Below are 24,263 nucleotides of genomic sequence, written 5' to 3' on the forward strand. Positions count from 1 at the left end.
CTTGGACAATAAAAAAATATATAAAAGATATGCGAAGAAGGTGTAAATATATATATACAGGACAAGACAGTACGAGGACAAAAATGACGTCTGAACTGCTAAGCCATCTTGGAATACTTGAACTGTTGAACTGTAGTTCTATGTCATATGCGGAAACAAAGCTGGAAAAGCATGAGAAATAGCGTGTCTGTGCTCAAATCATTTCAAAACAATATGTTGGCTTGCAAAAAAAGAAAATCGAATGCATTAAGTGACGAGTATTGTTGATATTTACCTTGCGAGCTTTATAAGGCTCCGTGTTAGGAATCCTACTTAAGTGAGTGATAATATAACCCGTTGTAACCCCTTAACAGGATGCACTGCATTGGGTTTAAACTCTTACTTATATTCAATGAAACTTGAGGCCAATTGCTTGTTACTATACATATAGCCACCCTTTAACTACATGGAGTTGGGCGATGTGTGTGTGGGAGAGAACATTTACGAAAGGATGCTGTATCTGCACACACATCGCTTACAAGGTCTTGTACGACAGCAGCAGAGGCCAAGCCATAGCCTTTTATTTTATTTATTTATTTTTTAAATAAATTTGACCCCCTTTTCCCCCCAATTTTCGTGGTATCCAATCACTAGTAATTACTATCTTGTCTCATCGCTACAACTCCCGTACGGGCTCGGGAGAGACGAAGGTCGAAAGCCATGCGTCCTCCGAAGCACAACCCAACCAAGCCGCACTGCTTCTTAACACAGCGCGCCTCCAACCCGGAAGCCAGCCGCACCAATGTGTCGGAGGAAACACCGTGCACCTGGCCGCCTCGGTTAGCGCGCACTGCGCCCGGCCCGCCACAGGAGTCGCTGGAGCGCGATGAGACAAGGATATCCCTACCGGCCAAACCCTTCCTAACCCGGACACGCTAGGCCAATTGTGCGTCGCCCCACGGACCTCCCTAGACCGCTGCGCCACACGGGAGGCCCGCCATAGCCTTTTCTATTGGCAATCACTGCTCACTAGTTGACAAATGGACAACTTTGGAATTTCTAATCTCGAGTCGGTAAGGGATCTTGAGAGCTAGGCCTACATTACCTCAACGGTCGCTGTCATGTGTAATTTTGTACGTCGACAAGTGAAATACTTGGACACAACCTACCACTCTTGAAGATGTCAATATCCTCTTCAGGAAAACAGATTTCAGTTGCGGCAAGCCTTTGTTATTTCCTCATTGTTGCCCTAGTTTCCTTAAAGTTTCCCTGAAAGTTTCAACTTCCTCATACTGACTCACACTGGAGTCTAGTGACCTATTTACTAGATGGGTCATCCCAAATGGCACCCTATTCCCTATAGAGTCCACTACTTTTGACCAGAGCCGATAAGACTGGTCAAAGGTAGTGCACTCTGTAGGAAATAGGATGCCATTTCGGATGAAGACATGGTTTCCAAATGCTAATTTAGGCTACATAGTGCTGACTTTATAGTCAACAATGTCAAAAAGGTTATACATTAGGCTTTAGATTTGTAAATGGTGCAGACATTGGCCTGCTCTGATTCTTGATAGCCAATGCCTCTGTGCAAGCCTTTTGACAGGGACCATCAATCTATATTTTCGGTTACATCAATCATGGTCAACAGCACATACCCTTTTTCAGATACCTAATTTCCTATCTTGAACTTGATCTAGGATCAGTTTTCCCTATTCAATCATAATGAAAATGATTACATGGACAGGGGGGACCTTGTCCTAGATCAGCACTCCTGAGACGCTTTGCGAATACGGGCCCAGGTCTGGGAGTTAATGGCATTACGGGAATAATTAAACTCCATGGAGAAACTGAAACCAGTGCACACTGCAGCCCCTGGGCCCAGTTTAAAAAAAAGTTATTTATCAAGATTATGCCTCTCTGATAGGATTAAATGCAGAAAAATAGAATGGGAGTCCCCATTCAAGTCAGTGATTCGTCCCGTCTATTAATTCTCCTCCTATGCATTTAATGCCATCCAATAGGCAACTTTTGAAAAACTAAACTGGACTCTGAGGATCAGAGCTTCCCATCTCTGCTGTTGTCATTGTGATCTGCACCTGGCGTCCCTTTATCAAGGATGGGCAACTCCAGTCCTCGGCAGCCTGAATGGCGTCACACGTTTTCACCAGCCCGAGCTAAAACACCTCAATAAGCTAAATGTATTCTAAACTGGAGTCCATGATTATTGGAATCAGCTAGGAGAACTTGAGCAAAAGTGTCACAAATCAGCCCCCCTAGGACTGGAGTTGCCCATCCCTGCTTTACATGACCAGAGAGGTAGAGGCGAAGCGAGAGGATTTACTCAGGCAAAAGTCTGTCTGTGTGAGATAAACCCATTTTTTTGTTTTGGATGTCTGAGAGATGTCAAATTACATGAGGCTTATTTGATCGAATAGAAGTTTCGTAATGTTTAGGCTGTTACAAATATACTGCTATAAGTGGATGCACTTGGCATTCCGGCAACTTTGAGAAAAACGACTTATGCGTGTAATCAACAGGCACAACTATCTGCCCTCTCATTGGCTAGAATGTTTCCACTTGATCGGGCTGCCTCTTGCCTGCCTTTCATCTGTAAGAAGATATATTTCCATTGTTATAGCAGTCACTCGACTATCTTGTCAATATAATAGATAATCTTTGACAGTCTTCAACCCATTAACCCAGAATCCTATTCGTTTTAGCAGCTGGAAATCGAGGCAGAGGAACCGCAACCCCAACCATAAGCACCAACCAGGGCACTGCCAAATGGGCCAGGGACGCAGCGCCCTTGTCAGGGGAGGAGGAATCTGAACACAGCGAGCCGGAGCCAATGCCCAGGAAGAGGGTGAGGAGGAAGAGTGATGAGGACGATGTGTGTGCGCGCACGTTTGGATACACCTACTCATTCAAGGGATTTTCTTTATTTTTACTATTTTCTACATTGTAGAATAATAGTGAAGACATCAACACTATGAAATAACACATGGAATCATGTAGTAACCAAAAAAGTGTCAACTCATTGCCTCTTTGCTTGACATCATGGGAAAATCAAAAGAAATCAGCCAAGAACTCAGAAAATAAATTGTAGACCTCCACAAGTCTGGTTCATCCTTGCGTACTATTGTTTGTACAGATGAACATGGTACGTTCAGGCGTTTGGAAATTGTACCCAAGTATAAACACCATGGGACCACACAGCCATCATACCGCTCAGGAAGGAGACAAGGTCCGTCTCCTAGAGATGAACGTACTTTGGTGCGTAAAGTGCAAATCAATCCCAGAACAACAGCAAAGGACCTTGTGAAGATGCTGGAGGAAACAGGTACAAAAGTATCTATATCCACAATAAAACGAGTACCATATCGACATAACCTGAAAGGCCGCTCAGCAAGGAAGAAACCACTGCTTCAAAACCTGCCATTAAAAAGCCAGACTACGGTTTGCAACTGCACATGCGGACAAAGATCGTACTTTTTTGAGAAATATCCTCTGGTCTGATGAAACAAAAATAGAACTGTTTGGCCATAATGACCATCGTTATGTTTGGAGGAAAAAGGGGGAGGCTTGCAAGCCGAAGAACACCATCCAAACCCTGAAGCACGGGGGTGGCAGCATCATGTTGTGGGGACTGGTGCACCTCACAAAATAGATGGCATCATGAGAAAGGAAAATTATGTGGATATATTGAAGCAACATCTCAAGACATCAGTCAAGAAGTTAAAGCTTGGCAAATGGGTCTTCCAAATGGACAATGACCCCAAGCATACTTCCAAAGTTGTGGCAAAATGGCTTAAGGACAACAAAGTCAAGGTATTGGAGTGGCCATCACAAAGCCCTGACCTCAATCCTATAGACAATTTGTGGGCAGAACTGAAGAAGCGTGTGCGAGCAAGGAGGCCTACAAACCTCACTCAGTTACACCAGCAATGTCAGGAGGAAAGGGCCAAATTTCGCCCAACTTATTGTGGGAAGCTTGTGGAAGGCTACTTGAAACGTTTGACCCAAGTTATACAATTTAAAGGCAATGCTACCAAATACTTATTGAGTGTATGTAAACTTCTGACCCACTGGGAATGTGATGAAAGAAATAAAATCTGAAATAAATAATTCTCTCTACTATTATTCTGACATTCTTAAAATAAAGTGGTGATACTAACTGACAGGGCATTTTTTACTAGGATTAAATGTCAGGAATTGTGAAAAACTGAGTTTAAATGTATTTGGCTAAGTTGTATGTAAACTTCAAATGTATTTCATATATTTTTGTCAAAAAATGATGAATGGAAATAGTTAAACATTTTTTAAAGTTTTCTGAAATTTACTGAGGAGGATGGTCCTCCCTCTTCTGAGGAGCCTCCACTGTTGTCTAGTGTTGTCTGTAATGTGCAGTATTGTGTTTGTTGTGTGTTGTTGGTTAATGTTACAGTGTATGGTATATCACTCCTCAGGCATTTAAAGCCAGGCAGCCGGTGAAGCCTAGTAAAGTAGAGGAGAGCGAGGAGTCGGACCACTCTGACGTGGAGGAGGAGGATGATGAAGAGGAGAAGAAGCTTCCACAGTGAAAGACAGCAGCACTTCTACGAGCAGAGCGGAGGTCAGCGAGTCCGAGGACAGAGGGAGACAGCCTCAGAACAGTCAGAAGGTCGGCAAGGGGCCTCAGGGGTCAAGTGAAGTTTCAGGCCCCGCCCAGTCCAAAGCTTGGCTCAGGATGACCTGCCCCTTTGAAAAGGACTGTTACAGGTACATCCCTACATAACATTGTCTGAACAACAACTGTTAGAAATGCACTTCTGAGAACATGATTTAGGCCGGCAAAATGTTCCAACAAATAATTTAATTCAAAAACTTGCTATATTATATGGATATTTTTATTTTATGTTGCTCCGGGTACTAAAGATGAGATAAGTACACTTTAGCTATTATGCATGTTACAAAACAAATGTATTCTATTCAAATTGGTTCCATGGCAGCTCTTCCTGATATCAAAGAACTGAACATGTGCAGTATGTTTTTCCCCCCAGATAGTTTCTGTTATTTAAGGTTTTGCTTGTTTTCAAACCGCTGATAGTTAACGAACAGCTACGTGAAGCCTGGGTTACGCAACGGTATTCTCCAAGACGAGAAGTGTGTCCCAAATGGCACCCTATTCCGTTTATAGTGCACTCTTTTTGACCAGGGCTGATTATGGCTCTGGTCAAAAGTAGTGCATTGCATGTGTATATATAGGGAGTAGTGTGCCATTTGGGACGTACACAAGGATTCGCCTAGATAGGGACTCAGTGTCCAAAACTAAATGGCAGAGAGCAGGTTCAAATTTAGATTCTCTTTGAGGCAAATGAAATGAGCAAAGAGAATGTGCTAGCTCAAAACCTAAATGCTCTTCAAAGAATACCAATCAAAACGGGATTGACCATAACTTTCAGTGAGTGTCAATGTTTTAATAGTGACCTTTCAATGATTTTCTTCTCAAAATTGTTATTTCTATCAAAGGAAAAACCCAGTCCACTTCCAAGAATGCAGTCACCCCGGGGACAGCGACTACGAGGACGATTCCGCGAAAGACGAGAAGGAAGAGGAGGACGCGGACTGACCTGAGTGTCCGTACGGCACAGACTGCTACAGGTAGGATGCACACCACTATGTAGTCACCATTACGGGATATAAGAGACTGGTCATCGTGTCTCAAGACCATTTATTGTCAGTGATGGCAAACATCAGAAAAAAGTAGCCTAGTAGCTCCTACAATTTCAACAGAAAAAAAGAATATAAAATACACTGCTCAAAAAAATAAAGGGAACACTTAAACAACACAATGTAACTCCAAGTCAATCACACTTCTGTGAAATCAAACTGTCCACTTAGGAAGCAACACTGATTGACAATAAATTTCACATGCTCTTGTGCAAATGGAATAGACAAAAGGTGGAAATTATAGGCAATTAGCAAGACACCCCCCAAAACAGGAGTGATTCTGCAGGTGGTGACCACAGACCACTTCTCAGTTCCTATGCTTCCTGGCTGATGTTTTGGTCACTTTTGAATGCTGGCGGTGCTCTCACTCTAGTGGTAGCATGAGACGGAGTCTACAACCCACACAAGTGGCTCAGGTAGTGCAGTTCATCCAGGTTGGCACATCAATGCGAACTGTGGCAAAAAGGTTTGCTGTGTCTGTCAGCGTATTGTCCAGAGCATGCAGGCGCTACCAGGAGACAGGCCAGTACATCAGGAGACGTGGAGGAGGCCGTAGGAGGGCAACAACCCAGCAGCAGGACCGCTACCTGCGCCTTTGTGCAAGGAGGTGCACTGCCAGAGCCCTGCAAAATGACCTCCAGCAGGCCACAAATGTGCATGTGTCTGCTCAAACGGTCAGAAACAGACTCCATGAGGGTGGTATGAGGGCCCGACGTCCACAGGTGGGGGTTGTGCTTACAGCCCAACACCGTGCAGGACGTTTGGCATTTGCCAGAGAACACCAAGATTGGCAAATTCGCCACTGGCGCCCTGTGCTCTTCACAGATGAAAGTAGGTTTACACTGAGCACATGAGCACATGTGACAGACGTGACAGAGTCTGGAGACGCCGTGGAGAACGTTTTGCTGCCTGCAACATCCTCCAGCATGACCGGTTTGGCGACGGGTCAGTCATGGTGTGGGGTGGAATTTCTTTGTGGGGCCGCACTGCCCTCCATGTGCTCGCCAGAGGTAGCCTGACTGCCATTAGGTACCGAGATGAGATCCTCAGACCCCTTGTGAGACCATATGCTGACACATGCACATTTGTGGCCTGCTGGAGGTCATTTTGCAGGGCTCTGGCAGTGCACCTCCTTGCACAAAGGCGGAGGTAGCGGTCCTGCTGCTGGGTTGTTGCCCTCCTACGGCCTCCTCCACGTCTCCTGATGTACTGGCCTGTCTCCTGGTAGCGCCTGCATGCTCTGGACAATACGCTGACAGACACAGCAAACCTTTTTGCCACAGTTCGCATTGATGTGCCATCCTGGATGAACTGCACTACCTGAGCCACTTGTGTGGGTTGTAGACTCCGTCTCATGCTACCACTAGAGTGAGAGCACCGCCAGCATTCAAAAGTGACCAAAACATCAGCCAGGAAGCATAGGAACTGAGAAGTGGTCTGTGGTCACCACCTGCAGAATCACTCCTGTTTTGGGGGGTGTCTTGCTAATTGCCTATAATTTCCACCTTTTGTCTATTCCATTTGCACAAGAGCATGTGAAATTTATTGTCAATCAGTGTTGCTTCCTAAGTGGACAGTTTGATTTCACAGAAGTGTGATTGACTTGGAGTTACATTGTGTTGTTTAAGTGTTCCCTTTATTTTTTTGAGCAGTGTATTTATTATAGCCAGTTCTCCCCTGTAAGAGGTAGTACTATGACCTCCATGGAACTTTCTGGATACAGGAAGGTTAAATAAAAGAATTAAGGCAGTAATCAGGACTCGAATGACAGGAGATTGTCTGAGTGGACTCAATTTGTCGGCCTCCATTTTAACCTTGAGCAGTTGACATCAGCGACCAAAGTGCTTGAGCAACAGGAGAGGCTGACATTTTAGCCTCATTGGCATTTGACAATACCAGTCGTTCTTGGTAGTAAATCAAACAATTTCCCAAGTTTTCTTTCCAGGAAAACCCCTCTTCACTGGAAGGAATACAAACACACCAAGAAGACTCGAGGTATGTTCATTTATACCTGAGGGAGAAAGACATGCTAACCTCTCACCACCCCTGAAATGTTTCTTAGGTTCCATTTTTGGTCCCTCTTCAATGCGAAAAATAATCAGCCTTACATTCAATGAATCCAACTGGTATGCAGAGCAGAGAAATAAGAGAAACCTTTGATCTGAAGCAATGCTATAAATACATTTATTGTGCAGATGCCCAACCATCTTATCTGGGCTATTGAATTCAGTTTGTTTTTATTTTTCCAGATTTAGTCAGACAGCGATATGTATCCATATCCATCCACTGTAGCACTAGTGAATACACTGTACAAACGTATAATCCACATTCCCCTCCAGAGTTTAAAGAAGCAAAAACGATGAAACCAATTGCCCTCCGTTTCTCTGATGTGACGTCAGCAGGATCTATAAACTCATTCGCAAACATTGACTTTCTGTAAGGGAGGTGTGTAACTCAATTTGTATTGCCTCTCAGCTTACAGACTCATAGTTATGATATTGAACATAGCTGCCATTACCAGAAACCTGGAGTAGGATGACGTTGCCCCTAGACACTGATCTTGTGTCAGTTTAGCATTTTCCCCACTAATGGTTAAGGTAAGGATTGGGGAAGGGGCCTGATCGTAGATCACGTGTGGGCAAGCTTTTTGTCTCGAGGGCCACATCAGGATTTAGAAATTCATTGGAGGGCCGCACAGATTTTTCTTTTTTAATTTGTTTGTCAAAATCCGTTTAATTATAATTTATATATACCTCCTGCGGGCCATATTTTTCCCCACCCCTGTTCTAGGTCATTACTAAGGGAAACTTCATCCCGGAGCGTAGGTCACAGGTTGGGTAGACTACTTTCTAAATGCAATCCATTAATTACTAGTCACCTGGCGCATTACTTTCAGTTACTTTTGGATTACTTTCCCCTTAAAAGGCATTAGAAGAAGACTTGTGGTCGGACTCACTCAGGTGGAACAAACTTAAACTTTTTTCAATGCTGAATTGAATGATACCTATTTGAATCCTGTTATGAGTGAACGTAATAAAATGCTGTGCTGTTTTTGTGGAACGTACCATATAATATTGATAAAGACACAACCAATGTCTTGTGCTAGCATCAATGGAATTATACAGCACGTTAATAATACTATAAATGGCCATTAATAATTCTATACAATCCCTTCTGCAGCGAAAAAGCCGGTGTCATACAACAACGATGATGATGAGTTTGGGGACGATGACAGCTTCCTCAATGATGAGAGCGAGGACATAAGTGAAGACTCTGACTATGAGCCACCTGACTCAGACGACAGTGGCAAGGAGGACCTCAAAAGGCTCAAGAAAGAAGCCAAGGCCTTCACAAATCTGAAATGAACTATTGGCCTAAACTTGACTAATCTCCCCTTGCCTGTTTTAAACTAAGCATGCTATTTAAGCAGGGTTGAAGTGCATTTGGGTATACCCTTTTTTCCCCTTTAAACACACTTGGAATCCAGCAGGTCTAGAATCTCAAATAATATTAGTCTCCCTGTGCTGGGAAAATAGTCAGCAATTTACCCCATCAGTTGGGAAGAATCAATAATAGAATTCGTGACTGATTTAAATGGTTTGTGTATGATGATGTCATATTGCTGACTTTACCTTTTTTAAAGTATTTTAATTTATGTGTAATACTTTCTTGGATAGTAATTCATCACTAGCATTTTTGAGGTGTAGGTATTCTTGATTATTGGTTTGTTTGATTAGTATGGACAAGCAGTTAAAACAAAATTACAAATCCTTTAAAAATCATTGATCGGTGCCTTCAGAAAGTTTTCACACCCCTTGATTTTTTTCACATTTTGTAGTTATAAAGTGCAATTAAATTGTCATTTTTTGTTCAACTATCTACACAAAATGTTTTGTAATTTCAAAGAAAAATGCTAGATGTATTTATTAAGGAAAGTAATCATTAAATGTTTAACACCTTTGGGTGTGAATTGTTTTGGGTAAGTCTCTAAGAGCTTTGCACACCAGTATTGTGCAATATTTGCCCATTATTCTTAAAAAATGATTCAAGCTCTGTCAAGTTGGTTGTTGGTCATTGTCTGTTGGAAAGCAGACTGAACCAGGTTTTCCTCTAGGATTTTGCCTGTGCTTAGCTCTATTCTCTTTATTTTTATCCTGAAAAGCTCCCTAGTCCTTGCAGACAATAAGCATATCCATAACATGATGCAGCCACCACCATGCTTGAAAATACAAAGAGTGGTACTCGGTGATGTGTTGAATTTGCCCCAAACATAACACTTTGTATTCAGGACAAAAGTTTTTTTCTTTGCCACATTATTCACAGTATTACTTTAATGTATTTTTGCATACAGGATGCATGTTTTGTATTCTGTACAGGCTTCTTCGTGATTTAGGTTAGTATTATCGAGTAACTACACTGTCTTAATGGCCTCATGGTGAAATCTCTGAGTGGTTTCCTTCCTCTCCAGCAACTGACTTACGAAAGACGCATGTGTCTCTGTAGTGACTGGGTATATTGATACATCATCCAAAACCTAATGAATAACTTCACCATGCTCAATATTCAGCATCTGCTTTTTTCAATTTTTACTCATTTACTAATCGGTGACCTTCTTTGCGAGGAATTGAGAAACTACCCTGGTCTTTGTGGTTGAATCTGTGCTTGAATTTCACAACTCAACTGAGGGACATTACAGATGATTATACAGTGGGGAGAAGAAGTATTTGATATACTGCCGATTTTTCAGGTTTTCCTACTTACAAAGCATGTAGAGGTCTGTAATTCTTATCATAGGTACACTTCAACTGTGAGAGACGGAATCTAAAACCAAAATCCAGAAAATCACATTGTATGATTTTTAAGTAAATCATTTGCATTTTATTCCATGACATAAGTAGTTGATACATCAGAAAAGCAGAACTTAATATTTGGTACAGAAACCTTTCTTTGTAATTACAGAGATCATACGTTTCCTGTAGTTCTTGACCAGGTTTGCACACACTGCAGCAGGGATTTTGGCCCACTCCTCCATACAGACCTTCTCCAGATCCTTCAGGTTTCGGGGCTGTCGCTGGGCAATACGGACTTTCAGCTCCCTCCAAAGATTTTCTATTGGGTTCAGGTCTGGAGACTGGCTAGGCCACTCCAGGACCTTGAGATGCTTCTTACGGAGCCACTCCTTAGTTGCCCTGGCTGTGTGTTTCGGGTCGTTGTCATGCTGGAAGACCCAGCCACGACCCATCTTCAATTCTCTTACTGAGGGAAGGAGGTTGTTGGCCAAGATCTCGCGATACATGGCCCCATCTATCCTCCTCTCAATACGGTGCAGTCGTCCTGTCCCCTTTGCAGAAAAGCATCCCCAAAGAATGATGTTTCCACCTCCATGCTATACGGTTGGGATGGTGTTCTTGGGGTTGTACTCATCCTTCTTCTTCCTCCAAACACGGCGAGTGGAGTTTAGACCAAAAAGCTCTATTTTTGTCTCATCAGACCACATCACCTTCTCCCATTCCTCCTCTGGATCATCCAGATGGTCATTGGCAAACTTCAGACGGGCCTGGACATGCGCTGGCTTGAGCAGGGGGACCTTGCGTGCGCTGCAGGATTTTAATCCATAACGGCGTAATGTGTTACTAATGGTTTTCTTTGAGACTGTGGTCCCAGCTCTCTTCAGATCATTGACAAGGTCCTGCTGTGTAGTTCTGGGCTGATCCCTCACCTTACTCATGATCATTGATGCCCCACGAGGTGAGATCTTGCATGGAGCCCCAGACTGAGGGTGATTGACTGTCATCTTGAACTTCTTCCATTTTTTAATAATTGCGCCAACAGTTGTTGCCTTCTCACCAAGCTGCTTGCCTATTGTCCTGTAGGCCATCCCAGCCTTGTACAGGTCTACAATTATATCCCTGATGTCCTTACACAGCTCTCTGGTCTTGGCCATTGTGGAGAGGTTGGAGTCTGTTTGAGTGTGTGGACAGGTGTCTTTTTATACAGGTAATGAGTTCAAACAGGTGCAGTTAATGCAGGTAATGAGTGGAGAACAGGAGGGCTTCTTAAAGAAAAACTAACAGGTCTGTGAGAGCCGGAATTCTTACTGGTTGGTAGGTGATCAAATACTTATGTCATGCAATAAAATGCAAATGGATTACTTAAAAGTCATACAATGTGATTTTCTGGATTTTTGTTTTAGATTCCGTCTCTCACAGTTGAAGTGTACCTATGATAAGAATTACAGACCTCTACATGCTTTGTAAGTAGGAAAACCTGCAAAATCAGCAGTGTATCAAATACTTGTTCTCCCCACTGTATGTGAGACGGGCTAGTCATTCAAAAATCATGTTAACCACTATTATTGCAGACAGTGAGTCCATGCAACTTTATGTGATTTGTTAAGCAAATATTTCCTCTTGGACGTATTTACGCTTGTCATCACAAAGGGGTTGAATACTTATTGACTGAAGCCATTCCAGCCATTTTTGTTTTCATTTGTAAAACATTCTTAAAAACCCACTTTGACATTCTGGGGTATTGTGTGTAGATCAGTGACACAAAATGTAGTTCTTTAATCCATTTTAAATTCAGGCTGTAACACAACAAAATTTAGTTCTTTTAATCCATTTTAAATTCAGGCTGTAACACAACAAAATGTAGTTCTTTAATCCATTTTAAATTCAGGCTGTAACACAACAAAATGTAGTTCTTTAATCCATTTTAAATTCAGGCTGTAACACAACAAAATGTAGTTCTTTAATCCATTTTAAATTCAGGCTGTAACACAACAAAATTTAGTTATTTTAATCCATTTTAAATTCAGGCTGTAACACAACAAAATGTAGTTCTTTAATCCATTTTAAATTCAGGCTGTAACACAACAAAATTTAGTTATTTTAATCCATTTTAAATTCAGGCTGTAACACAACAAAATTTAGTTCTTTAATCCATTTTAAATTCAGGCTGTAACACAACAAAATTTAGTTATTTTAATCCATTTTAAATTCAGGCTGTAACACAACAAAATGTAGTTCTTTAATCCATTTTAAATTCAGGCTGTAACACAACAAAATTTAGTTATTTTAATCCATTTTAAATTCAGGCTGTAACACAACAAAATTTAGTTCTTTAATCCATTTTAAATTCAGGCTGTAACACAACAAAATGTAGTTCTTTAATCCATTTTAAATTCAGGCTGTAACACAACAAAATGTAGTTCTTTAATCCATTTTAAATTCAGGCTGTAACACAAGAAAATGTGGAAGAAGTCCAGTGATGTGAATACTCTCTGAAGGCATTATAAATACTGTATAATACCAGTAGAAATGTGTTTAATTTACAGTAGTTTGTCATGATTTGTATGCTCAATGCCAGTGTCATGTTTTTCTACAGTAAATATGCTTTTATAGAACAATATTCATTGTCTGTCTCAATGTAGAAAGATTTGTAAATAATACACAAGATGAGAATGCAGTTGTACATGAGTTTGAACATCTTTGTTGTATGCTGAATGATGATCCCTCACTTGGTCACTGTAAAGCATTCTGAACCGGGCACATTCACTTCCTTATTCATGGTTCCAATTACATGATCACCTCTGAGATCATGAGAGCCCAGAGTGTAATCGTGTTTAATTATACATGTTGTTTTTTTTGTGAGCAAATTATATATTTTGTCGTCCAGTTTGACCACTCATTTTGTGATCCAATCCACATGCGTTCATAAACAAAAACACAGCCTGGCGGCCTCGTGTTTTTCATCCGAGTAGCGGGTTTAATAACATCTCCCTCACAATTCACCCTCTTTTGTGGACAGCATCGCAAAATCAGGTAAACGCAGCTCCATACATTATAAAAATATATTCTTAAATGTTCATACGGTGAAAATACTGAAAGTATCCTTCATGGCATGTTCTCCTTTCACATTTTCTGGAACCTGCTGGAAAAACATACATAATGCGGAGGCAGGTTGTTGGATTTCTATGACTAATTCGAGCCTAGAAGTGGTAAGGGTTCTGACTTGAATTACTGCAAATGCCAAGCGCATGTCTCATAACAAGTACAAGCTAACTGGAGAAGAGCCTCCTGTTGGTCTCGTAGCATAACAAGCAAGGCAACAAACAACAAATGATGCTATTACAAATGTAAGAGCCCCCATGTATGGCGCTATCATATGGAAACGTTAACAGCAAATTTGTAAAAGAGTAAGAAAAACTGGTAGGCAACAAAAGTGACATGCTTTCCGTAATTTATTTACTCCTAAAATACAGTTTTGATTAAACCTAATGGTTTATAGTTATCGTCACCCTTGATATCCCAAAAGGTAGCAGTGAGAACTGAAAAGTAGCCTGAGGAATTTCAACGCCAATATGAACCTGCTGGTTTCAAGACTTCAAATCAACTTTTTATTTCTCCCTCTACTTGAACAGATTATCAGTAGGGAATTTCTTTCAGACATTTATTTGACATTACAAATTGAAACTGAGGTGAACTTCATTGATAGCGAGAGAAGCAGCGACGATGTCACCAAAATATCCTCCCATGCTTTTGAAGCTGATCTGGGACCAGCACCAACTTGGAGTGGCTATTTCCCCCTAATCTCACTCCTATCACATGCTAGGCTTTACAGTGTGACCCCTCCGGTAGCCAATGTCATATCAAATTGGGTTTGTCACATGCGCGAATACAACGAGTGTAGACTTTACAGTGAAATGCTTAATTGGTATTGTGCCAATTTGGTAGCTGGCTTGGTACTTTAATTATGGGATTATGTTATTTGGTAATGGTGCTCCACTACACTGTATTCTCCACTTGGTCTCATGATTACCTGCACTAAGAGCACTGTCAGTGAGGTGCTGGTGGGGAATGGCATGTTAGAAAATGTCAAAGTAATGTGTCTGGATTTGTGAATGGAATGTTATTCAATCATGTGTTTTGAGAGTATGTATGGTAAAAAAAAGTGTCATACAAGAAAGCATCTCTAAATTAATTGATCCATCTTGATCTATCCTAACTCTTAATTGTCTAGCTCGTCCCACGTCACAGTAGATTTATCTTAGATTCTTTGATTCGATAAATCTGCTAGTTTCGGTTGGATTATATTTATTTTAAAAGAAGAATAGAGAGCACTCTTCTTATTATTTAAAAACGATGTATATTTCAAATACAAATGTGTATTATAAAACACTACAAACTGATCAGTTATTTATTGTAAAACATAGACTTGAAATAACCTGTTTGTTTAGTAACCTCCAGGATTACATCAAATCAAGCCTCTTGAATAAATACAGGCAAAATCCCTTCAAAGTCGAATACCCTCCTCGTGAGTAATTCCACATTGTGAAGAAGTTCTAATTCCATTAAACGTTCAAGTTTTTTCAAAATGGCTTCCGTGGTATGGTAGCAGTGACAATGTGAGGCGTTGTGCCCGTATGAACTTGGCAGGGCATTGTCACTGCGTTGGGGCTGCACAATTAATACAATTCACATCAAAATTCTTCCCACATACAAAGCCCTAACCCCTGTTACTCGAACAGTGCAGTTCTTCCTCCTCGCTGTTAGATTCACTCTAAGGTTGCATGCTGTTCTGTTAGGTCAAATGCAGTCAAAGCATAAGAACAATGCTGCTTTCCACTTTGCTTCTTAATATAAATCATTTTATTTGATTTATATAATTCACCAAGTGTTTTGATCTACTGTATATCGCAAGTCAAATTGCAATATTTGGTCAGAAAAATCAGTTTTATCAGATTTTTTTGCCATTATCATGCAGCACTACTCTGTGTCAAGCAGTCTGGACCTCTTGTCCAACGCCAAACCGTTCCCTTGACTCAATCTTATATCTCACTCTTTTGGATCTTAAAAAACAGGAAAAGTGTGCAACCTCCCAGAATCCACTTAGTCTACTGCTGGTTCTACCTTTCGATAGAGGCCCGATCCTGAGATGATCGTCTCTATCTCAGCCGTGTGCAGTCAACATCCTCTGTCACGCGCAAAGACGAGGTGTGCTCATCCACCGTCTTTCCCGCTGCACATTTGACAGACTTCCAGCGCAGCCTGGTCACTGTCCGCATGCACTTGGCGTTGTTGCGGACGCTCACGAAACACAACGTGTTGATGACCCCGTTGCTCATGGCGACGCACTCGATAATGTAAAAGGCCACCAGGGAGTTCCTGTCCCTGGAGATCAAGATGGGGTGGAAGTCCCGTACCAGTGTGAAGCCGTAGTACGGTGCCCAGCAGAGCACGTAGGCAGCCAGCACCAGAATCAGCACCACCACCATCCTCCGCCGTTTGTGCAGCCGCTTCCGGATCTGCTCTGTCTGGAAGCCGGGCACGCTCTTGAACCACAGCTCCCGCAAGATCCTGGCGTAGCACACGGCCATGATGGCCACGGGCCCGGCGAACTGCAGGGCGAAGATGAAGAGGAAGTAGGAGCGGTAGTAGAGCTGGTGGTCCACAGGCCAGATCTGGGCGCAGAAGGTCTTGTGGCTCTGACTGGAGATGCGCGGGTATGTGGTCTCGGACGCAAAGTAGGCAGAGGGGACGGAGATGACGATGGGTACGATCCAGACGCCCAGGATCAGGCTGTAGGCCGTCTGGTACTTCATGCGAGGCTTCATAGGGTGGACGATGGCCATGTACCTAGGAACACAAGGAAAAGACAGGCAATGCAAAGAAACCAGTTGGATGGTTTGAGTTATGAGTGTCAAGGTGTTTTATGTCAAGCTTTATATGCCAGGGAGTTGGAAAGACCAAGTGATCTCTCTGAGGATATTGAATGATCTTGGATGTTCTCGGACGATCTTGGAAAATCTGTCACAATGTAGAAGAATTTAATTGTTGGGACTGTAAACTAGGGTAAATTATTAATATCTAGAACCTGAAGTTATATTATGGAGCTTACCGTCTCTTGGCTTCCTAGCAAACTCTGCACATAGCAATAATGGGGAATTTGGAAGTGCTTTAGCATTTTGAGATGATGGGAGATTGTCCTTCTTCATAAATAGCTATTTTTACATAGTTGGGCATGTCAGCAATGATTTATGGGAGCACGTAGCCTTGTCCAAGTAACTTCCTCCCATATGATCCTAAAAGGGCAGTGTGATAGGACTAACTTAAAGAAGGTGATGGATTTTCGGTGGGCAACCCATTGGTGTTGCTCAATTGCTCTTACTTCACTGGGGAATGTTATGTTACCACAGAACATGGCTATCTGTCATTGTTATAAAACAAATACTTTGCTATATCATATCTTAGTTACTCTGGATAACGCTGTATATTCCTATTCATGCAGTAAATGTGCATTCTGTGATGACAGTAAGGTGATTTTCTTATCTAGGTTAAGTTTGTGGAACCTTTTTTTGGTCATGATTAATTTGACTTCATTATTTTGGGAGGGAAATTAACAGAATGATGGCACTTTGAAAACTTTGTTTCAACTGGCTTTTGGTCTAGTTTAGAGTGAAATGAAAATAGGTAAATTGATGTGATGAAAGCAGATTAACTGTCACACTCATGTTCAAAGGTTTTCAGTCTATGTTTGCTGGCATGTATCGTGAACAGTAACAGGACCCAGAACAGCTTCTTCCCCCAAGCCAGAAGACTGCTAAATAGTTAAATAGTTAGGCCTGCTAGCTATTTGGTTATCTGCATTGACCTTTTTTTGCACTAACCTTTTTGACTCATCACATACGCTGATTCTACCGTTTATTATCTGTCACTTTATTCCTAGTTATATGTACATACAGTGCACGAGGAAAGGAATCAGACCCCTTCACATTTTGTTATTCTAAAATGGATTAAATCAATTGTTTCCCTCATCAATCTACACACAATACCCCATAATGACAAAGCGAAAACAAGTTTTTAGAAATGTTTGCTAATTTATTAAAGATAAAAACAGAACTAACCTATTTACATAAGTATTCAGACCCTTTGCTATGAGACTTGAAATTGAGCTCAGGTGCATCCTGTTTCCATTGATCATCCTTGAGATGTTTCTACAACTTGATTGGAGTCCACCTGTGGTAAATTCAAATTTGGAAAGGCACGCAGATGTCATGATTTGGAAAGGCACACACGTCCATATACAGTAAGGTCCCACAGTTGACAGTGCATGTCAGAGCAAAAACCAAGCCATGATGTCCGAGACAGGATTGTGTCGAGGCACAGATCTGGGGAAGGGTACCAAAAAATGTCTGCAGCATTGAAGGTCCTCAAGAACACAGTGGCCTCCATCATTCTTAAATGGAAGAAGTTTGGAACCACCAAGACTCTTTCTAGAGCTGGCTGCCCAGTCAAACTGAGCAATCGGGGAGAAGGGCCTTGGTCAGGGAGGTGACCAAGAACCCGATGGTCACTCTGACAGAGCTCCAGAGTTCCTCTGTGGATATAGGAGAACCTTCCAGAAGGACAACCATCTCTGCAGCAATCCACCAATCAGGCCTAAAGACTCTCAGACCATGAGAAAAAGATTCTCTGGTCTGATGAAACCAAAAATGAACTCTTTGGCCTGAATGCCAAGCTTCACATCTGGAGGAAACCTGGCACCATCCTTACGGTGAAGCACAGGGGTGGCAGCATCATGCTGTGGGGATGTTTTTCAGCGGCAGGGACTGGGAGACCAGTCATGATCGAGGGAAAGAGGAACGGAGCAAAGTACAGAGAGATCCTTGATGGAAACCTACTCCAGAGCACTCAGGACCTCAGACTGGGGCGAAGGTTCACCTTCCAACAGGACAATGACCCTAAGCACACAGCCAAGACAATGCAGGAGTGGCTTCGAGACAAGTCTTTGATTGTCCTTGAGTGGCCCAGCCAGAGCCTGGTCTTGAACACGATCGAACATCTCTGGAGACCTGAAAATAGCTATGCAGCGACGCTCCCCATCCAACTGGACAGAGCTTGAGAGGATCTGCAGAAAATAATGTGAGAAACTCCCCAAATACAGGTTTGCCAAGCTTGTCGAGTTATACCCAAGAAGACTCGAGGCTGTAGTCCCTGCCACATGTTCTTCAACAAGGTACTGAGTAAAGGTTCTGAATACTTATGTAAATGTGATATTTCATAAATGTTTTATACCTTTGCAAAAATGTAAAAAAAACTATTTTCGCTTTTTCATTATGGGTTATTGTGTGTAGATTGATGAGGGAAAACATTTTTTTAATACATTTTAGAATAAGGCTGTAACGTAACAAAATGTGGAAAAAGTCAAGGGGTCTGAATACTTCCCGAATGCACTTTATCTACCTCAATTAACTCGTACCCCTGCACATCGACTCGGTACTGGTACCCATATAGCCAAGTTATCGTTACTCATTGTGTATTTATTATTGCTTTTATTATTACATGTTTGACTTTTCTAGTATTTCTCTGTTTTCCATATATCTGCATTGCTTGGAAAGTGCCCATAAGTAAGGGAAAGGGGGATACCTAGTCAGTAGTACAACTGAATGCCTTCAACTGAAATGTGTCTTCCGCATTTAACCCTGAATCAGAGAGGTGCGGGGGGCTGCCTTAAACGATAACCACGTCTTCGGCGCCCGGGTAAAAGTGGGCATTTCTCTGTTTGTCTACACCTGTCGTTTACAAATTACGTGACATATAAGATTTGATGTTGCATGCATGTATTTTTACGTAAACTCTTTACAACCACCTAAAAAAATAGGACTCTCATTGCCATGCACACGTCACGCATACACACACAGAGAGGCTTATGAGGGAGCACAAACATGGCAAATATCATCCTGTCACACCCACGGTTGAAGATGGGCACTGCTGCACACATCAGTGTTGGCCTGAGGATATGAGAGCACTGAACATGTGTGTGGGTTGACTTTGTAACTGTTCAGGGTTACAATATAGGATATGTTGTTATTAATAATAATAATTGATTGCATTTATATATTTCCTTATGCTCAAAGTGCATATATACTGTATTATTACATGTTGCTAGGAAAGTAGGTAAAATATGTGTCACCTGAGATGGTTATAGCTGTACATCATAGGTTTTATGAGAATTATAAAAAGTTCACAAGGAGGAGATATGGACTTGAAATTGACCCCCCAAAAATATATCAGATGAAGATTTAGTTGACAGAATGGTAATAGTGGGATTAATTTTCTGTTGTGTGAATATGGGTAAACTGTTTGCTATGTTCTGTGACTGCGAGGGATGAACCTACAAACGCCTCACCCACCTGTCCACTGCGATTGCCAGCAGCGCGTTGGTGGACACATACAGGGACACCGTGCGTAAGTAGTTGATTGAGGCGCACAGGACAAGCCCATGGTCCCATGACAGCTGCTTCACCACATAGTAATCCAACAGAAACGGACAGCACACTACAGCCACCAGAATATCCGACACGGCCAAGTTAGCAATGAGGAGATTGGTGAGGTTACGGAGTTTTTTGTAGCGCGCCAGAGAGGCAATGAACAGACAGTTGCCAATGCCACAGATTAATATGATACAGACCAGGACCATGGCTATGACAATGGTGGCCACAAAAAACGCACAGCCCTGCGTTGTATCGGGTATCTCCTCCCGTGGAACTCCATAGTCCAGTTCGTAGCTGGCATTGAAAGAGTCAGGACAATTCTCCGGCAGGTCTTGCGTCATGGAGAAGCTGCTGTTATTGTGACATTCACCCATGTTGGATTAACATATTCAACCAAGGTTAACTGCAAGGCAAATCACAACGATGTTATTTTGGTTTAATAAAAACAAATGTGAAATTCAATTGGTTTGCATTCTAGCCTGCCTACACAAGGGAAAAATGCCAGTAAAATTATAACAATTCAATCATATACACCAACTAAACCTTTAGGGTAATGTATGTTTCCCAGGAGATATGCCCTATATGCTAAAATTATAACTACATCCATAATTTACACATAATGACTTTTTCTAACGTTGCAGTAAAAAAGTAGTAAGAAAATGATGCCTGGATTTTAATACCGCTTCCCATCCACTGCCCCCCTTTGAATGTGTGTAGAAGGTTTAGCATAGGGATCTTACAATGACATAGTGGCACAACGTTTTAAGTGGCACCGTATTTTAACATGAGTGATGTAATAAATCCGTTGGGAGGGAGAACACGATGATGTGCAACATAACATTTCTCAGCTGTTGAGGTAACCAAATGTGGATGCACTGACATTTTAAAGACCACACAATCGTTTGTTCCTTCATTTGCTTGAGTTGTAAAGCACGAGGTAGGCCTATGCTGTGTTCCTCGTGTCAGACGGCATCAAAATGTTTTAGAGTGATCCCAAATCCAAGGTATCCAAATTAGGTTACCAGTTGTATCCAAATTAGGTTACCAGTTGCTTTTCCGTATTTATTTCATCATAATCGATCTGAATACGAAAAAACATATTTGCAGACTAAATTAATTCAAATACGTTTTGTTATTTAAATAAAGTAGCCTATTTGATCCGTTCAATTGATATGTTCAAACTTTGAGAGTCAACAAAACTGTGAAAGTGCTAAAATAGTTCAGACCAGAGAAATATTCTATCGCACTTACCAAAACTTCAGCGAGAAGTGACTTTCCTTTTCATATTAAAGCACCGCGTATTCTATGTAAAAAAAAGAACATCGAGGCCGCGCGGATGCGCTCTTTCCATTCCTGCAAGGAGAATGGGCTCAAATTGGAATCGGCGGTTGGGTATCATCTCCGTTGTTGTAGATTGTAACCCTCCTTTCCCCCTCTAGTGGCAATGACATGCTATTCAGTCAGTGCGCGCACCAATGCGCACTCCACTCTCCAACCACCGTGCACTGAGTGTACAAAACATTAGCAACACCGTCCAATTATTGAGCTGCACCCTTAGACTTTTTCCCTTCACAATAACAACACTTACAGTTGACCGGGGCAGGTCTAGCAGAACAGAAATTTGACCAACTGACTTGTTGGAAAGGTGGCATCCTATGACGGTGCCACGTTGAAAGTCACTGAGTTCTTCAGTTTGGTTCATTCTACTGCCAATGTTCGTTTATAGAGATTGCATGGCTGTATGCCCGATTTTATACACCTTTCAATAAACGGGTGTGGCAGAAATAGCCGAATCCACTAATTCGATCCACTAATTTCAAGGGATGTCCACATACTTGTGTATATATAGTGTGTCCTTGTCCTCTCCTTGGTTGATTTAGGGGGCATCTTATAGAGCAAATTTAAACAAATAATTTAAATCAGTATTAACCATAGTAAGTCACATAATTAGACAACAAAATCACTCAGTCATCCTAACATAATACAACATGCAGTGGTCTTATTTAGCAAATAAGTGTTCAATTTCAACTTAACCATGATCATATATGTAATTTGTGTCTTTTCAGGTCTTATGGTAAGTAAAACTGTATGAGCTAATACATTTTGTCATTACCACCACATTCTGTCCTTACCGTTACAGTTCTTTATGTGCTGGTAATGAGATGCGGTGGGAATGACATTTTCACAGTATTTGGTCGTAAATAGCAGGGATTCTAGCATGCTAACTCCAGTTGAACAGCTAGCATACAATGTACCCCAAATACACATAATTAAAATATAATTTCTAAAATCTAACATAATTTGATGTAATTATAGCCAATTTGCTAATGACATACAATAAAAATATTATCTCAAGTCATATTTACCTTTATTTTTCAATAATTTCCTGGTATCAAAATTGGAATTCCCCTCCATGACGTCCATGTGCTCCATTGTCACTATTCATATCCATGGTAACCAAGTACACAAACTTAAAAAAAAAGGTTATTATCATGTAACTTGCTTGTCTTGGTGGTAATAACACAATACTTAGAAAGGACTGTGTTCTGTATAAAAAAAGTATCAAATGGCTTATGCACATCTAATATGTATATAGTTTCCATTTATTATACTTTTTCTTTTTAACTGGTGCATTAAATATTTTGTCATTATCAAGACTTTTGCACGTGTAATACATCGAAGAATGTCAAAAGTATGTGTGTGAGACAGGACAAAAACAGTGCAAAACAGTTGAAATCCAGACATGAAATGCTTTAGAAAATAACATTTTAGAAACATTTTGAAAGCTGAAAAATAAAGGTTGAGTTTATTTTAGTCTGTACTTTGTTGAGGACAGAGGGCGCTGTTTTCACTTTGGGGGAAAATCGTGCCCAATTTAAACGGCCTCGTACTCAATTCTTGCTCGTACAATATGCATATTATTATTCCTATTGGATAGAAAACACTCTCTAGTTTCTAAAACTGTTTGAATTATATCTCTGAGTAAAACAGAACTCCTTTTGCAGCAAACTTCCTGATAGGAAGTGGAAAATCTGAAATCGATGCTCTGTTCTAGGGCCTGCCTATCAATGTCCTTGATATTTATTAGTATAGATGCACTTCATACGTCTTCCACTAGGCGTCGACAGGCAGGGAGAGAAGAAATGGAGTGTGTAACTTGATCTGGGGTCGAATAAAAGCTCTCGGCATGACGTGTCACCAGTTTCCTGTTTTCTGGAGAGCGCGTGAAGGGACCTGGATTTGCCTTCTGATAAGCTGTCGTTATGGACGACTAATATCTCCGGCTTTGATTTTATTTGATACTTGTGACAATATTTACATTTAAGTCATTTAGCAGACGCTCTTATCCAGAGCGACTTACAAATTGGTGCATTCACCTTATGATATCCAGTGGAACAACCACTTTACAATAGTGCATCTAACTCTTTTAAGGGGGGGGGGGGGGGGGGTTAGAAGGATTACTTTATCCTATCCTAGGTATTCCTTAAAGAGGTGGGGTTTCAGGTGTCTCCGGAAGGTGGTGATTGACTCCGCTGACCTGGCGTCGTGAGGGAGTTTGTTCCACCATTGGGGTGCCAGAGCAGCGAACAGTTTTGACTGGGCTGAGCGGGAACTGTACTTCCTCAGAGGTAGGGAGGCGAGCAGGCCAGAGGTGGATGAACGCAGTGCCCTTGTTTGGGTGTAGGGCCTGATCAGAGCCTGAAGGTACGGTATGTAAAGTATGTTTTTTCAATATAGTTTTATTAGATTATTGAAATTTATTCGGGACGTTAGGCGTGTTGCGTTGTGTGCCTTTGTTCAGGAAGGAGAGCTTAACGCCACTTTGCTCGCTTTCCGTGCTAATTGACTGGAGAAGAGGACATTCTAAATCCAACAACGATTGTTCCCGACAAAGGACCCCTTGTACAACATTCTGATGAAAGATCATCAAAAGTAGGACTCATTTTATGATGCTATTTCATATATCTGTCGAACATGTTGTGCTAGTCGTTTGCGCCCAGCTTTTGGGTACTCTCTCGCTATACCTAAGCTGGATGTCGTAATGAAATTATTTTTAGAATTCTAACACCGCGATTGCATTAAGAACTAGTGTATCTATCATTTCCTATACAACATGTATTTTCTAGTAACGTTTATGAATAGTTATTTGGTCAGAATAGTTGGAGTGTCATAAAAATATCCGCACATTCTGGGAAAAAGATGCTACGTTAGCACAATGTATAACCACTGATTTCAGCTCTAAATATGCACATTTTCGAACAAAACATAAGTGTATGTATAACCTGATGTTATAGGACTG

The 24,263-nt window shown here is 41.4% G+C and overlaps 1 protein-coding gene and 1 pseudogene across 1 annotated transcript; one reads left to right on the forward strand and one right to left on the reverse strand.

Annotated features, from left to right (window-relative positions):
• The first annotated feature begins 1,025 nt into the window (after positions 1 to 1,025).
• Positions 1,026 to 13,098, forward strand: LOC129839478 (aprataxin and PNK-like factor; annotated as a pseudogene).
• A 104-nt stretch (positions 13,099 to 13,202) lies between these two features.
• LOC129839482 (prokineticin receptor 1-like) lies at positions 13,203 to 20,361 on the reverse strand. Its single transcript, XM_055906964.1, has 2 exons — positions 19,883 to 20,361; positions 13,203 to 16,325 (listed from the first exon to the last, which is right to left on the reverse strand). The coding sequence occupies exons 1-2, from the start codon at positions 20,335 to 20,337 to the stop codon at positions 15,635 to 15,637; spliced, it is 1,146 nt and encodes a 381-aa protein (XP_055762939.1). The 5' UTR covers positions 20,338 to 20,361; the 3' UTR covers positions 13,203 to 15,634.
• Positions 20,362 to 24,263: the final 3,902 nt, after the last annotated feature.

The sequence above is a fragment of the Salvelinus fontinalis genome, chromosome 40 (assembly GCF_029448725.1).
Source record: "Salvelinus fontinalis isolate EN_2023a chromosome 40, ASM2944872v1, whole genome shotgun sequence".
Taxonomy (NCBI): domain Eukaryota; kingdom Metazoa; phylum Chordata; class Actinopteri; order Salmoniformes; family Salmonidae; genus Salvelinus; species Salvelinus fontinalis.

Bases quoted from the DNA above. Each gene is read 5' to 3' on its own strand.
- LOC129839482 (XM_055906964.1), bottom strand. From the start codon at position 20,337: ATGGGTGAATGTCACAATAACAGCAGCTTCTCCATGACGCAAGACCTG. The intron at 16,326-19,882 runs GTGGGTGAGGCG...TTGTGTTCCTAG, and splicing joins CTGGCAATCGCAGTGGACAG to GTACATGGCCATCGTCCACC.